This window comes from Daktulosphaira vitifoliae, unplaced genomic scaffold (genome assembly GCF_025091365.1).
Source record: "Daktulosphaira vitifoliae isolate Bord-2020 unplaced genomic scaffold, ASM2509136v1 Scaffold_1, whole genome shotgun sequence".
In the NCBI taxonomy this organism is placed as follows: domain Eukaryota; kingdom Metazoa; phylum Arthropoda; class Insecta; order Hemiptera; family Phylloxeridae; genus Daktulosphaira; species Daktulosphaira vitifoliae.
Window position 1 is genome coordinate 65,865,337 of NW_026099572.1, and position 16,316 is coordinate 65,881,652.

A 16,316-nucleotide genomic window follows, 5' to 3' on the forward strand; every position below is an offset into this window, starting at 1 on the left:
TTTTCTCAGCTCTCACCGAACGGATTTCTTTCAATGATACGTCAAAAGATCACAAATCGTATCTAGTCGAAGACATTACCCTTAAAAATTGAAAAAAATTCCTCCGTTCCCCGTAAATGGGAGAAACCTCCAAAAAAATTACAAATTTAAAAATAGCTAATTTTCGAAAATTTTTCAAATTTTTTTACTTAAAACTGCCATAACTTTTTAAAAAATGTATGGATCAGTATAATTTTTTTTATATAGATGCTTGATGTCTTTACCTATCATTTGATATATTTTTTTTGTAAATTTGACCTTTTATCTGCCCACAGGGAGGGATTTAAAAAGACAACTTTTTCACAAAAAATTAACTTTTTCAACTTAACTTTTGAAAATGTTCCGGAAGGTCTGACACTTTTATATATATCTTAAATTAAAACTAATGTAATATACTTTAATTTGAAAAAAACAAATTTGATCTCTGGACTTGTCTTCATGGTGAAAATGGCTATCGAATGCTATTTTTGTGTGAAAATTCTCGATTTTATAATTTACATTTTTTACTTTAAAGTGCTATAACTTTTTAAAAAATGTATGGATCAATACAATTTTTTCATGAAAAGTAGTATTCATATACATCTTTCATTGGCCATACTTTTTTTTTAAATCAGACCATTTCCCTATATATGGGGGGCTTAAAATATAAAAAATGCATATATAAAGTAGAACTTTTTCAACTTAATAATGCTAGAACTTATTGAAAAGTGTATGGATCCACACAATTTTTTTATGAGAAATAATATTTTTTAATAAACCCTTTTCAATTCGACATACTTTATCTTAATCGAGATATTAATAAGAAACCAGCAGATCATGTATCTTTTGAAATTGGAACACCAATTTTTTTTAAATTTAACACTATCTTAGTTTTTGCATCGAAGCGTTTATTTTTGATAGTGATATTAATCACTGTCAGATATCATTATACTTGATCCAACTATACCACGACACCACTGTGCCGCGACCCCCCTGTGCTGGATTTTTTACTTACAATTATTAACATTCTCTCTATCTATCATCCATTTAACTGCTTTACGTTGATATGATCGAAGTGTAGGTATTAAACTAGATGGTTGTATGAAGTCATCTTCTTGATTATCATGATATTTTTTGATATTTTTGAAAAATTCAACAGCATTTATGTTAAACATCATTTATCTCTATAAAAAATGATTTATATTTTGCAAAATGAACTTAATGTTGAAAATAAAACAAAAAAACCTTAATTATGTTTTAAAAATAAATTTAATTAATTGTGCAAAGATTTCTTATAATGAATAATTAATTAAAATAAATATTCAATTGTTATATGTATGAGTAAATAAAACAAAATAATCATATGATAAAATAACTAAATATAAACAACTTTTATTGTTATTTGGCCTGAAATTTTAAATACATTAGAATTTTTAACTCTTAAATAAATAAAGATATAAAACAGGAAGTTAAAAAAATAATTTATTTAAAATTGTAGTTTTTGAAAAACAGAAATTTAATTGTATTATTAATTTAAAATTAAGTTACATTTCTTAGGGTCCATAAAAATATTTATAAAACATTCCTTAAAATTAATTATACTTCAAATTTTCATAATAATTTAAGAATGAAAATTATAAATAATATTACCTAATATATAATTTCTTTTTAAGTTTATCTACTAATATTATAGAAAAGTTAACAACCCGGGGACTACATCAATGGTTATCTAAGTAATAATTATTCATTTGTATCAGATTTCTTAAAAATATTTTCAGCCAATTTAATCAAAATTACAATTTAAACAGCAACTTTGATAAACTAATAAAATTACAGAAAATATATTAATGACAAGAATTTTCAGTCTTATTATAATTAGTGTAACTTTCAAACGGCATTAAAATATAGAAACACTCAAATAACATTTCAAATTTTTACAATCCTTATCATGAATTCAGATTAATTCTTTGTTTACCAACGAAAGACGAATAAACAAACAGTCAAATCAATATAGATAACTATACAGCGTTGCTAGATTTAATCTACTGTAATCGTACCAGAAAAAAAGAAATATCGTACAAATTTACAACCGTAGCAACATCTATCGGTAGACAATAAAAATTATCATAATTCAATAGTATCATGAAAACAAATTAACCAAGTCTTATTGATTCTTGGTAAATATCAGTCTTTGAAAATAAACTTATTTTGATTATTAATTATTAATACATTATAGGTAACATTAGATTATTCTTCTTCTTTTTCCTCGCCTTAATCCCAACTACTTGGGGTCGACCACCCTTATTTTAAACTTCCACTTGACACGATCTCCCACATCAACTACACACACATCAACCGTCATCATATCATAAATACATGTCTCCATCTCTTTTTTGGTCTTCCTCTACCTCTTCTTCCTTCAATATTAATTTTCATAACAGTTCTTATATCTTCAGACTCCTCTCACCTCGTAATATGATCAAACCATCTAAGTCTATTTTCTCTCATCTTATCCACGATTGACGCTACACCTATACTCCCTCTTATATGTTCGTTTCTTATATTATCTTCTCTAGTCACTCCAATCATCCATCTAAGCATTCTCATCTCTGCTCTACTTTCTTGTCAACTGCCCAACACTCTAAACCATACATCATAGCTGGTCTCACTACAGTCTTATAGAGAGTTTATCTTTCAGCCTCATTGGAATTCTTTTATCGCATAATACACCAGACGTTTCTCTCTTCACTTCACCCACTCGTACTATATCCTGTTTCTTCCATCCTACACTACATCGTCTGTGAACAACATGCACCACAGTACCTAACTTTTCTTTTATTTTTCTAGTAATTTCATTCATCACTTTAGACATAAGCAAGGGCTCTTCTCTTTAACCACACGCACTAAATCCTTTGTTTAACAGCCTCGTCAATAACACCACACTTTTGCAAAACTTATCCTGAATACTTTACACTTTTCACTTCTCCTATTGTCACTGAACTCTTCATTTCTCCTACCTCTTGTAAACTTGTACTCTATTGTTATCATTACTTAAAATTATAGGTTATGCATAAGGGAGGGGAGTTAGCATTAGTGAGTATGTTTTGTTAAGAATTAAGATATATAAGTGATTAGCACCTTTGTTGTTGTTCCTAATTATTCTTTCTTTTTATGTTAAGTGTTGTTATAATAAAAAGTTATTTTATTTCAAACTAATACGTTGCATTACTATTAATTATTCATTATACATGTATACTAACAGTTGCTATTTTGTGTCAATCATCTATTATTAAGTTAACACTATATACTCTGTCTTACTCCTACTTATTCTTAAACCCTTTTCTTCAAGAGCTGATCTCCACATCTCAAGCTTTTGATTAATTTCCTCCCTATTTTCTCCAATTAACACTATATCGTCAGCGAACAACATGCATCATGGCACCTCTCCTAGTATTTCTCTAGTAATGTCATCCATCACTATAGAAAATAAGTAAGGGCTTAAAGCAGAACCTTGGTGCACTCTTATTTTTATCCTAAAACCTTCTATTACTCTTTTATTACGCTTTTTACCCTGGTACAAGTACCATCTTACATATATTCTATTTATTAATGCACCTTTTCGGGACTCCTTTTCTCATTAATGCCCACTTTAAAACCTCTCTTGGTACTCTATCATACGCTTTCTCCATATCTATAAATATCATACACAGCTTTTTCTTCTTTTTCCTAAACTTTTCTATTAGTTGCCTCACATAAAATAATGGTTCCATTGTTGACTTACCAAGCATAAATCCAACTAATTTTAAGATACCGATGTCTCATTTCTTATTCTCTTTTCTATTACCTTTTCCCAAATTTTCATACTATGATTTATTAGCTTTATACCTCTATAATTTTAACGGTTGATCTTCGATGGTGCAACGAAATAATAATTAATGATATTACGCAATAATTTAGATTTTAAAAGATATTTTTTTATTAAATATAAGGAAATATTAAGATAAAGCGTACAAAGAGTTTTTTTATTAGCACCTACTATTTTTCAACTCTATAAAGAAGCTCATCAACTATTAAAATAATAATTGGTATTTTATAATGTTTAATGTATGGTAAAAAATGAATGTGTAATTAACCATTAAGATAAGTTATAAAATTTTATGGGGATATTTAATATAATTTATTCAATATTTTTCGACCCCGAGATACCAATATTTATTCATTCTTCTATTCTATCCCATTTACACGTTTAATATTCCTGTATGTCTCCTTTGAATTTAAATATAGACACCACAATACTATTCCTCCATTCATTTGGGATTTTACCTTCTAATAAGATTTTATTTAAAAGATCCTTGACCACCACATGCCAACACGACCTAATATTTTCCATATTTCTACTGGAACTTCATCTAGTCCTACTGCTTTAATCTTTTTTATTGATGTCACAGCCTCCCATACTTCTTTCTCGCTAATTAAATCTTCCAGTCCCTCATTCCACGAGATATGATCTAATGTCTCTTTTGGGTACTCCTCATTAATTAATTTTTCAAAATACTCTTTCCACCTTTTTTCACATCATCATCATTCAAAAGTTCCATGTTATCAACACTTTTTATGCACCTTATATAATGATAATCTTTAGACCTTTTTTCTCTTACTTTTGCAAGTCTATAAGTATAAACCTTTTTTTTACCTTCCTTTGTTCCTAACCTATCATAGAACTCATCATAGCACAAGCGTTTATACTTCATCCAATTTTTCCTCCTTTTGCTCTCTGCCATAATTTGAATTGCTTTTTCTTACTTTCTATGATTTTTTGAACGTCCTCATCCCACCACTAGGTTTCCTTGTTTCCTGGCATTCTATTCCTACTCTTGCCAATAATCTCCTTTGCAGTATTCTTTACACAACTGGCAAATCTATTCCACATATCATTTATGTATCTCTCGACATTCCACACCGCCCTCTCATTTACCGTCTTTAAAATCTCTTTTTCATTTTCTCCTTTCAATTTTCACCACCGGATCCTCGATTTTCCTATTGTGTTCTTTCTGTTTTTGTATATTCTCTTCCTTCTACACCACATCTCCATTACTATCAGTCTATGTTATGTAGTTACACTCTCACTTGGTATAACTTTACAATCTTTTACTCGCTTTACGCTCTTTTTCTTCAACATAAAATAATCAATGTGTGATATATTAATCTCACTATTATAAGTTATATAATGTTTTTTTCTCTTTCTAAAATAAGTATTAACCATAGAAAGATCATACGACACTGAAAAATCCAGGATTGTTTCTCCAGCCTCATTCTTCCCACTAAAACCATACCCTCCTGTATTCATTTATATCCTCTGCTCTCATTACTTAGAAACAGTATATGAACAATGGAAAAAAATTAAACATACCCCTGGTAAATAGTCAGAGAAAGTTTTAGGGCTTTTAGGAAAAACCCAATAAAACGAACAAACCCTGGTTTAACACTATATGCCAAGAATTTAAAGGAGGATACAGAAGACAAGAAAAGTTTCTAAAAAATGATGGAAGCCTAGTGATGAACTAAGAAGAAATAATGGAGAAATGGGCAGAGTATTTTGAAAAACTACTCGATTGTGAAGAAGAAGTAGATACAGTTACGTATACATATGGGTGTAACGAACTCATTGATGCTCTTTGTCCAGTCACCTCAAAGGAAGAAATCGAACAAAAAGATTTAAGAACAATAAGTCACCCGGGGAAGATGACCATCTAGGGAAAGTATTAAAGCATGGAGATAGCTTCAGGATAAAGAATATATACTTGTAAATAAAAGAAGTTTGGGAAAAGGAAACTTTACCGGTAGATTGGGGAATAGCATATATACTCCCAATACATAAAAAAGACGACAAGCAAGTCTGTAATAACTATATAGGTATAGCGCTGCTTGATATAACATATATGGTATTATCATATTGCATCCTGGATAGAATCAAACCTCTGACGAAGAAGTGGTAGAGATATTATCCATGTGAATTTAGGCAAAACAGGTCAACGACAAACCAGATTTTTATAATCAGACAGCTGTTTCAGAAAAGCTGGGAATATAATAAGGAACTCTATATAATCTTTGTACATTTTCAAAAGGCGTATGACAGATTGGAAGGAGGCAGCGGAAAATAGAGAGGAATGAAGGAGGATTTGTGTCTACGGCAAGATGGTCTCAAAGGCCTTAGAAAAAACAATCTATATATTCTATTAAAATAATGTTGAAGTTCAGTTAAACATTATTTTCGAATATATTTTGATAAATCAACAATTCTCATAATTATTTTAACTATAAATTATTAGTTATAATGATTTACAATTTTCAAATCATTATAATATACGGTTTTGATTTTAATATCTTTACTGAGAAGGGACCCTCCATAAATTATGTCAAACGTTAATGGCGGAAGGGTATCACCGTAGAGTGACATATTGTGACAATTGGTAGGGGGGTCAAAAGCTTTGTGACGTCACATGTTAAAATTTAAAACACTTTATGTTGAATTTAATAAAGATTGTTAAATAAAAATAAGAAAAAAAATGAAATGAACTGTATTATTTTGATTATTTTTAAATACATGCATAAGTTTGAAAAATGAGTGACATCACATCAGGGGGAGGGGATGCTAAAAATGTGAAAAGGACGGGAGGAGGGGTTTTAAAGTTCTACAATTCGTGTGACATATTTTATGGATGCCCCCGAATAACCGTATACTTACGGTACAAAACGTAGGTCTCGTAACACGGGTATAGTTACTATACCCATAGATTATATAGTATTTATGGTATATGGTATGATACAGACAAATGGTTTTTTCTCATAGTCTATGAACTGTATCGGTCGATCCATTATTTCCATAGATGTATAATAAAATAATGTTTTATGAGATAACTGTGATTATTTTGGATATTTGGTTGCATTGATAAAATGTGTTGTTACTCCTGTGAATTATCAATAGATTTTGCTAATAAGACTATCAGTATATGTTATCAGAATCAACCAACCGGGTCACCCACATTATCTAATATAAGAGTCATTAAGGAAATGTTATGGATTTTTGTACATTAAATTTTTTTTACTGGCTAACTAATACTTAAATATTTGTGATAGTTTTATGCTTATCTGTTCCACTGAGTATGTAAATAAATTATCTAAAGCTTTACGTAATATCTATAAAAAATGGTTAAGTTATTTTAATGAAATTATTATTTCGTTCTATTTATCGTGTATTCACCATGAGTAAGCCACAAGTTGTGTTTGTTCTTGGAGGGCCAGGTGCTGGTAAAGGTACGCAATGTTCTAACATAGTTTCCAAATTTGGATTTGTTCACTTGTCAGCTGGTGATTTATTGAGAGCAGAACGTAATAAACCAGATAGTAAATATGGAGAATTAATTGATACCCATATTAAAAATGGTACTATAGTACCTGTTGAAGTTACATGCAAACTAATTCAAAATGCAATGGAGGCTTCTACAGCTAATAGATTTTTAATTGATGGATTTCCCCGAAATAAAGACAATATGACTGGTTGGACAAGGACAATTGGTGATCAAGTTGAGTTGTTGTTTGTACTGTTTCTAGATTGCCCAGAAGAAGTATGTTTATTATTTATTGATGTACTTTTACAAAATAGAGGTACTTTGACTTTGTCATGTTATTATGTCTTATATTTTTTTTTCAAATAAGGACTTAATTTTATTACTTCTAAATTTGAACTATAATATGAATTAAAAAATGAATTTTAAATAACTAGATAATCTATATTAACATTTAATTGAAAGATATGTGATTGTAATTAATAATGGGCCAAGTTTAACCCACATGATTTTCAAGTGCTATGTAATGATGCACATAGATTGAGCATTATTATTATGGTCATTTAATACTATTGTTGATTTGTATGACAAATTACTTTTGTGAAAAATAAAAAGTTAATATCTTTGATAAAATAGAGATCAATTTTTCACTTATTCTAAATCTAAAATTTGCAGACTTTCCTACAAATAAATATGCCTCTGGATTCAAGAATAGCACATTAAAATATAGAAAATCCAGCTCTTCAACATATACATTTCTAATTTCTCACTTTTGTTTTAAAGTGAGACATAATCAGACACTTTATTGGCATATTGACTAATAAAATTCCTTACTCAAATTTTTTTATTTTTTGGATTTACATAAACAGAAACCCTACCATGTTATGACCAATACTAATCCAAAACATGGTATCAATGCAGTAATTTATGTAGTTGATATCTATTTAATGTTAATATTGCTCACATTCTTTTTAGCATTTAATGCTATTAAAGATTTCTTTAGTACAATATCTAGTCTATGTGAGCAAAATAATTGGAAAAATTCATTATTGCCCAAGTTGCTTTGGCATTATATACATTATCTCGACATTCCATTATAATGTCTGTTTTTCCAATTGAACTATAACATATATTTTTATGTGGTATTTAAAATTACTAACATCATATGATATTTTTATACTGACAATTGTTTAATTTTAGATATGCATTGAACGGTGTATGAAGCGAGGTGCTGCTGGAAGTGGCCGCGCCGATGATAATTTGGAAAGTTTAAAGAAACGAATTGTCACATTTGTTAATGACTCTATGCCAATTATTGAACATTTTAAAGAGAAGAATTTAGTGAAGAAAGTAGAAGCTGGAAAAAATGCAGCTGATGTATGGGTTGAAATTTGTAAACTTTTTAAAGATCTATAAACAATATAAAATAATTTAATTTAATTTTTAGAACACTTATTAATAAATAAATATATTATATATACTATTTTAAAATGAAATGTTATATAATAATATCTATTATTATAAATACTTTAATTTGATCAACAGTAATATAATTTAATTACCATATGGTCCCAATAGACTTACTACTACATGCAATAATATTTCACATAAAATTTTTTAAATATTGCCCAATCAATTTTTTCTATATATTTTTTTTATTTATAGTAATTACGTAGTACAAATTTTAAAAATTATTACACTTAACTAATAATTTCAATAGATACCAATGTAGCTTTGAGTCTTAATCTTGTATTATTAGTTTTTTTTAATAACTTCCTACTTTCAATGAAATTAAAATGGATAGCTGTAAAATTGTGTAAAAAAATAAAATACGCTTTACATAATTACATTGTTTTATTATCCTAAAATATAGTTAATCGGTATGATGTTGAAACGCCATTGTAGTATAAGTTAATAATTACAAAAAAAATATTAATATGATAGTAGGAACGCTAAATTGTACATTCCCAAACAACAATTATTTCATGTCAATTGTCCCCGGAATTTCTGGTAATGATAAAGATTATTGTCATAAAACGTATTGGCCTTTAGTCAGGTGCTGGAGCTGGTAAAATTTGAAGCTGCGGAAAATGCGTTTGGTTGGGTTTAAAAAATATAGCGTCAAATTAATTACCTACTCTATCGGTTGTATTTTAAGAGGACACCATACAGAGAATGAAAAACGGTTTTAAACATGTTTTGCGGGGGACTACTTCATTTAATCTGTATCTATGCTAGAGTCCCAAATTTTTTACCAAATTATAGAGGACAAAATTATCTGTGATCTAGCGTTTTAATTTTTTTGTTAACATAATTTCTAGTACTTTATATTTACTATTAAACATTCCTATTTTTTTGGTTTTTTAAATGTTTAATAAATAGCTTCAGAGTTGTGTTATCAAAATTATATAAACGCTAGATCACAGATAATTTTCTCCTTTATAATTTGGTAAAAAATTTGGGACTCTAGCATCGATACAGATCAAATAAAGTAGTCCCGCGCAAAACAGTTTTTATGCAAAATAATGAATTTTTTGTCTATCGACATGTGTTGGTCCCTAGTGACATTTATAACGTGACGAATTTTTTGTTGAATGACGGTAACCGATTACCCTCACCCTTCAACTGCTACCTTGCAAACGATCAAAACTAGTTATTTTTATACTTTATTATTGACGAACCGGGGTACCATTTAGCAGTCGCTTATCTGAATTTGTAAAATAATTGTTATTATAGACGGGTGATGAGATTTAAATTTTAACTTTACTGTATTCATTTTTACACGTAAATAATAATGCAAGTATAAAGAAAATATCTATTGATCGGAAATCTGTCAGAAATTTACGTGGAGTTTTATTTTGTAACATTAGAAAACATTCTTGTTACAAATATGAGTCCACAGTATACATTATATTCGTAGGCAGCAGGACGGATCAACATCTTATTGCAAAATCTTTTTAGTAGTAGTAGTCTTTTTAGTAATTTAAAATTAATTATTTGCCAAAAAAATAAAGGTCATCATTAAAAATTTTGAGAATTAAATTAAAGTTTACTAGTCCTGAATTTATTTATGCGTAGTATATTGTATCACTTAAAACCATTTTTTGTGAGTTTTAAGACTCTTGTATCAGTTTTATAAAAAATTTGTAACACGAATAATAGGCCTTGGTGTTATTAAACAGCATTTTACAAATTTCTGATTGACTACAAATATATTTATTATACATAGAATACTCCTTACATAATATATTTATTTTATGTATGTAATAAGTGGGCGTACGCACTAAGTTTACTTGCATTATAGTTTTTTTTTTTTTATGTCTGTTGCCACTTTTTCTCAGCTCTCACTGGACCGATTTCTTTCAAAAATACGTCAAAAGATCACAAATCGTATCTAGTTGAAGACATTACCCTCAAAAATTGAAAAATTTTCCCTTGTTCCCCAAAAATGGGGGTAATATCCAAAAAAATTACAAATTTAAAAATCGGTAAATTTTGTCATTTTTTTCACTTTTTTTTCTTAAAACTTCCATAATTTTTTCAAAAATAAATAAATCAACATAATTTTTATTTATACTATAACCTTAGATATTTCCCTTTCATTTGATATCATTTTTTTGAAAATCTAACACTTAACCTGCTCATTGGGGGAGATTTTTAAATAGCAACTTTTTTACAAAAAATTAACTTTTTCAATTTAGTTTTTGAAAATGTTCCGGAAATGCTGCGTCCNTAACTTTTTCAACTTAATTTTTGAAAATGTTCCGGAAATACTGCGTCCTTTAAACATATATCAAATTAAAGCTTATTTTATGTACTATAAAATTAAAAAAAAAAATTTGTCCCGACGACCTATATTCTATGCGCAAATGGCTACCGTATTCAAAAATATGCTATTTTTCTATTAAAATTCTAAGTTTTGTATTTTATTTTATTTTAAAATATTTTATTAGGAGAATATATTGACTTTCATGAATATTATATAATTTAATCGACATAGAATAAAGTTCATAAGACATAAGAAATTAAACTTTTAAATTAAATTTTTTTTTACTTTTTTAAAGTCGAAAATGTAATTTTTAAATTTGAATTAGCTTAAATAACCAATTTTTTAGCTTCGATGCGAATTTTTTATATGTAAATACTAATTTTTAATAATATTAAAACTTAGAAATGATAGAAGAAGTCTAATTGCAGATTTGAAAACATCGCGAAAAGTTTATTTAGAATGGTATATTTTTGTTACTGATGAAAGTTCCTTGTAGTTCAGTGCATNTTGATTTAGAAAAGTATATTTTTGCTTCTGATGAAAGTTCCTTGTAGTCCAGTGCATTTTTTTATAGTAACAAACAGTTTTTATTGAAAATTATTGTATCAAGCCCTTTAAATTTTTATACACGTAAAAATAAAACAAAATACAACTTCTTTATTATTTTTATAATTTCTCCGTATAAATTACTGGATATCAATTGTATACTAAATTTAATAATTATAATTTAAATAGTATTTATTCATATATTATATTTTAAAATCAAAGAACTACTAATTAGGATATAATCAAAGAAATAAGAGTTGATGTTGCTTTTGGAATAATCCACCAATTTCTCTAAATGAAACACTATCTACAGATTTGCATCGAAGCGTTTCTTATGATAGTGATTTTAATCACTGTCAAATATCATCTATACTTGTCCCATCTATGCCTAGTCTATACTGTGCCTCGACCCCACTGTGCTACCGTTTTTTTTAATTTTATTTTTTGTGTCTGTGAACGCTCAATCTTAGCTCTCACTGGACCTATTTTGATGAACAATATGTCAAAAGATCACAAATCGTATCTAGTCAAAGACATTACCCTCAAAAATTGAAAAAAATTCCCTCGTTCCCCGTAAACGGGGGAAATCCCCCAAAAAATTACAAATTTAAAAATCGCTAATTTTCGATATTTTTTCATTTTTTTTTACTTAAAATTGCCATAACTTTTTTAAAAATGACCGAATCAATATAATTTTTTTATTTATAGATACCTTAGATATTTACCTATTATTTTATATATTTTTGTGAACATTTGACCCTTTAACAGCCCACAGGAAGGGTTTCAAAATGGTAACTTTTTTACAAAAAATTAACTTTTTCAATTTAGTTTTTGAAAATGTTCCGGAAATGCTGCGTCCTTTAAACATATATCAAATTAAAGCTTATTTTATGTACTATAAAATGAAAAAAAAAATATGTCCCGACGACCTATCTTCTATGCGAAAATGGCTACCGTATTCAAAAATATGTGATAAATTTTTGATTTAATATTTTATATTTTAAACTTTATATTTCTATAACATTTTGAAAAATGTATGAATCAATACAATTTTTTTTATGATAAATACCATTTATATACCTCCTTCATTCGACATACTTTTTTTTTAATTCGGACCATTGCCCTTTCTATAGGGGGTTGAAGACTTAAAAATTCATATAGAAAGTAGAACTTTATCAACTTATTTTTTGAAAATGTTACGAAAATACTGAGACTTTCATATATATTTATATCTTAAATTAAAGCTTATGTATTATACTTTAATATGAAAAAAAGTATTGTTGAAATTTTTTCATGATTACCTTGAGATAAAAGAATTGATTTAAGAATTTGTATGATTATTGCAGTTATGGTTACACTGTCGGATATTTTATCTAATTTTTATAACCTAAAACATTTTTCATTATTGTAATATGTAAGCAGTGCCTCCATAGTATCTTTCTGTTCGAAAAGGTTCTGTAACATTGTTTATTTAATAGAAATTGCCTCTTGGTTATTGAATATTATAAGTTCGCTCTATTTAAGCTAAAATGGTAAGTATCCACAATTATCCGAGCAATCCTTTTGGATAATATCAAATCGAGTAATTTTATTCATTTATAGTAAAGTGTAAATTCTACTAAAGTGAATTTTTTTTTTGTGTATATGAACGATTTGATTTATTGCGTATATTATATAAATAACGTTTTTATGACTGAAAGTTTGTAATATAAATGTTTTAATTGAAGGGTCGTGTTAGAACGAAGACTGTCAAAAAAGCTGCACGAGTCATAATTGAAAAGTATTACACTCGGTTGACATTAGATTTTCATACTAATAAGAGAATATGTGAGGAAATTGCTATTATACCAACTAAACCCTTACGGAACAAAATTGCTGGGTAATTCAGATTAAATATTTTTTATATAATATCGTTATTAATTTTTCTCTTAAGTTTATACCCTCAACTTTATAACTATTAAAATAATATATATTTTATTTTACGTAATTCAGTTCAAGTGAATTTTTTAATTATGATAGCTATATTGATTTAAATTATATTTTTAAGTAAGATATTTAATTTTATATCAATTATTTCTATTAAGAAAGTATTTTTTGTTGTAGTTAAGTAAGAATATATAGTTAACTCCTCCTAAAACTATTTTCAGGAAACTGATAAGTTATTAAACTATATTATATCCTCTGTTTATCTGTTTTAACCTAATATTGTTAATGTATTTAATGAGTTGTATTATACACAGTAAAACTATTTTAATTCTAGTTTTGTAACTCATCTTATGAAAAGATTAAGAACCAGTCAAGTTCGAGGTATTTCTATTAAATTACAAGAAGAAGAACGTGAACGAAGAGATAACTATGTACCAGAAGTGTCTGCCCTTGAACAAGATGTTATTGAAGTAGATACTGAAACTAAGGATATGTTAAAAATGCTCGTATGCTTATTACAATTATTATTTAAGTACTATTAATTGAATACACATAAATAAGTCTCTATTTTAATTTTAGGATTTCCAAAACATATCAGGTTTGCAACTTGTCCTTAGTTCTGGAACTCAATATCCAAAACGGAATTAAAACTTGTAATGTAATTATTGTAATACCATTAATTTCATTAATACAGTTTTTTCCCAGATATCTGTTTTATTTTTATTTATTATTATTGAATTTCCATTATTCAAGTAATAGTTAATCTTTTTTTACAAATTCAATTAAATAAATCAATTATTTTAATGAATAATAAATATTAAATTATTAATTAATTGATATTATTCTTATTATCAACTTAAAGTTTATAAATGCTACGAGGACAATTGTAGTATTATAGAACTTTCTATATTTGTGGGTATTATTTCTGTATTAAAAGCAATAATAATAAAAATAATCCTGAAAAATACATTATAACATAACTCAATATAAAAATAAATAAATAAAAAGTAAGTAGAATAAATAGTTAACTATTGTAATAGTTAGTTAGATAGTGTAATTTCCATTAAGAAAAATTAATAATAATGACATATTGCTAATAAATGTGTCTAAATACCAGTATACTGTCTTTTATGATTGTGATTATCTAAGATAACAATTATTTATAAATTAATCTGTGATTTTGTTGAAAAGAAGTTGATATATTGTAATGAAGAACAAGTCTTGCAAAAATTTTAACATTTGTTGCACAAAGAACAAATTTAACAAATAGTAGACATCCTTAGTGGGTAGCTAAAATGGTTTTGGTTTTACTTAGTTGTTTTTTTTTTTGAATACTTATATTTTGTTCATTGATATCTCAAAAGATCACAAATTGTATCTAAGTTAAAATTTGTTTCTTTTAGTCGCATATTTTTCTCAATTTATGAGTATATTTATTCTGAAAGACTAACATTATTTTTGGATATATTAATTATTTTCAAGTACCCCTATGGGTGATCACCTGAAGTAAGCCATGATTCCAGATATTTTATTTTAATTCAATTAAAATATTTTTGGAACGTGTCTTTGACATGCTCACCAAATTTTAAATACATGTTGATCATTAGCTTAAAAATATTTACTTATAAACCTTATGAATTTTAGAACTTTTTTTCTCAATATAATTTTAACAAAGTATAGATATTGAAAAATTAAAACTACGCCACTGGAGTTCCTGGGAATTTTATATTGGCATAGCTTTTAGGAAGTTGTGGCATAGCCAGGTTATAGGTTAGGTAATAATAATAGGCATAGTTAGGTTAGTCGTAATATTCAAGTCTAAAATTAATTATTGAGTAAAAAAAAGGTCCAAAATATGGTTTTTTTTTAATATGCTTTCCCTTTTATACAATTCTGATTACACCATTGCCAGAAAGACTTGGGTTCAGAATCCCTGACTGATTTTATGTGAAACATTTATAAATTTATAATGTTGATTTAAGGGTGTAGTAAAACGTTCTTATGTATAAGCCCTTATATTAATTATAATAAAGTTACAGTATTCAACGATTAATGATTTTACTTTTCCATAAATCTACAAACGGATAATATATAAATAAGCTGCTGGTTCTGAAGGAATAAGAATACTCCCCCCTTGTGGTAGCTATTCTTAAATTTTTTTAAATAAAGTTTAATAAATAAATGAAAATGGTGTGCAGTAATCACGATAGATTTCTTGGTAAATTATATTTGACATTTCTATTATAAATATCCAACTCTAAAATTTAGTACTACTCCAAGACTATAGTATTCTTGTTACGAAGTACGTTAAAAAATAGATCTCTAAAGTAAATACTTTTATTATGTCTCTCCCCCCCAAAATAGCTAAATGACGCAACTAGACCTCGAGGAGAATTCCTTGTGCTTGTGATAGCATATGCAATCTACTTAATAATAAAATGAATCTTGATTTTTGGTTATGTTGCAACGTTTTTAAATCACGAGTTTAAATAATAGTTAGTCGTGTTATTTATTAATACATTTAAAGCTGTAATGCACTCTCAAAGAAACTAGCTTTCACATATTTTAAGTGTAGTGAATGCAGAGCTACTTTTAGTAAGCTATATGGATTATTTCTATGTTAAACAAATACGGAATTTCTACTAGTAAACTTGTGAAACTCTTCATTAGTTAACTTAATCTTAAACTTAAACTAGTGTTAAAATTTTTAG

General features: G+C 27.4%; 3 protein-coding genes across 3 annotated transcripts in view; 2 read left to right on the forward strand and 1 right to left on the reverse strand.

Annotated features, from left to right (window-relative positions):
- The window catches only part of LOC126905957 (E3 ubiquitin-protein ligase SHPRH-like), a 9,056-nt gene extending 7,119 nt beyond the window's left edge, over positions 1–1,937 (reverse strand). Inside the window, exons 1-2 of the mRNA XM_050686162.1 lie at positions 1,669–1,937; positions 1,034–1,202 (exon numbers count right to left, since the gene is read on the reverse strand). Of these exons, the coding sequence (XP_050542119.1) occupies positions 1,034–1,196 (163 nt within the window). The 5' untranslated portion in view covers positions 1,197–1,202; positions 1,669–1,937. The remainder of the gene's footprint in view (positions 1–1,033; positions 1,203–1,668) is intronic.
- Positions 1,938–7,052: 5,115 nt separating this feature from the next.
- On the forward strand, positions 7,053–9,209 carry LOC126905963 (UMP-CMP kinase). The gene is made up of 2 exons (XM_050686174.1): positions 7,053–7,643; positions 8,565–9,209. The coding sequence occupies exons 1-2, from the start codon at positions 7,242–7,244 to the stop codon at positions 8,778–8,780; spliced, it is 618 nt and encodes a 205-aa protein (XP_050542131.1). The 5' UTR covers positions 7,053–7,241; the 3' UTR covers positions 8,781–9,209.
- A 3,846-nt stretch (positions 9,210–13,055) lies between these two features.
- On the forward strand, positions 13,056–14,311 carry LOC126896463 (40S ribosomal protein S17). The gene is made up of 4 exons (XM_050669264.1): positions 13,056–13,211; positions 13,407–13,558; positions 13,940–14,111; positions 14,185–14,311. Exons 1-4 carry the CDS (start codon positions 13,209–13,211, stop codon positions 14,251–14,253), a joined length of 396 nt encoding a protein of 131 aa, XP_050525221.1. The 5' UTR covers positions 13,056–13,208; the 3' UTR covers positions 14,254–14,311.
- Positions 14,312–16,316: the final 2,005 nt, after the last annotated feature.

Bases quoted from the DNA above. Each gene is read 5' to 3' on its own strand.
- LOC126905963 (XM_050686174.1), top strand. From the start codon at position 7,242: ATGAAATTATTATTTCGTTCTATTTATCGTGTATTCACCATGAGTAAG. The intron at 7,644-8,564 runs GTATGTTTATTA...GTTTAATTTTAG, and splicing joins TTCTAGATTGCCCAGAAGAA to ATATGCATTGAACGGTGTAT.
- LOC126896463 (XM_050669264.1), top strand. The intron at 13,559-13,939 runs GTAATTCAGATT...TTTTAATTCTAG, and splicing joins TTACGGAACAAAATTGCTGG to TTTTGTAACTCATCTTATGA. The intron at 14,112-14,184 runs GTATGCTTATTA...TTTTAATTTTAG, and splicing joins AGGATATGTTAAAAATGCTC to GATTTCCAAAACATATCAGG.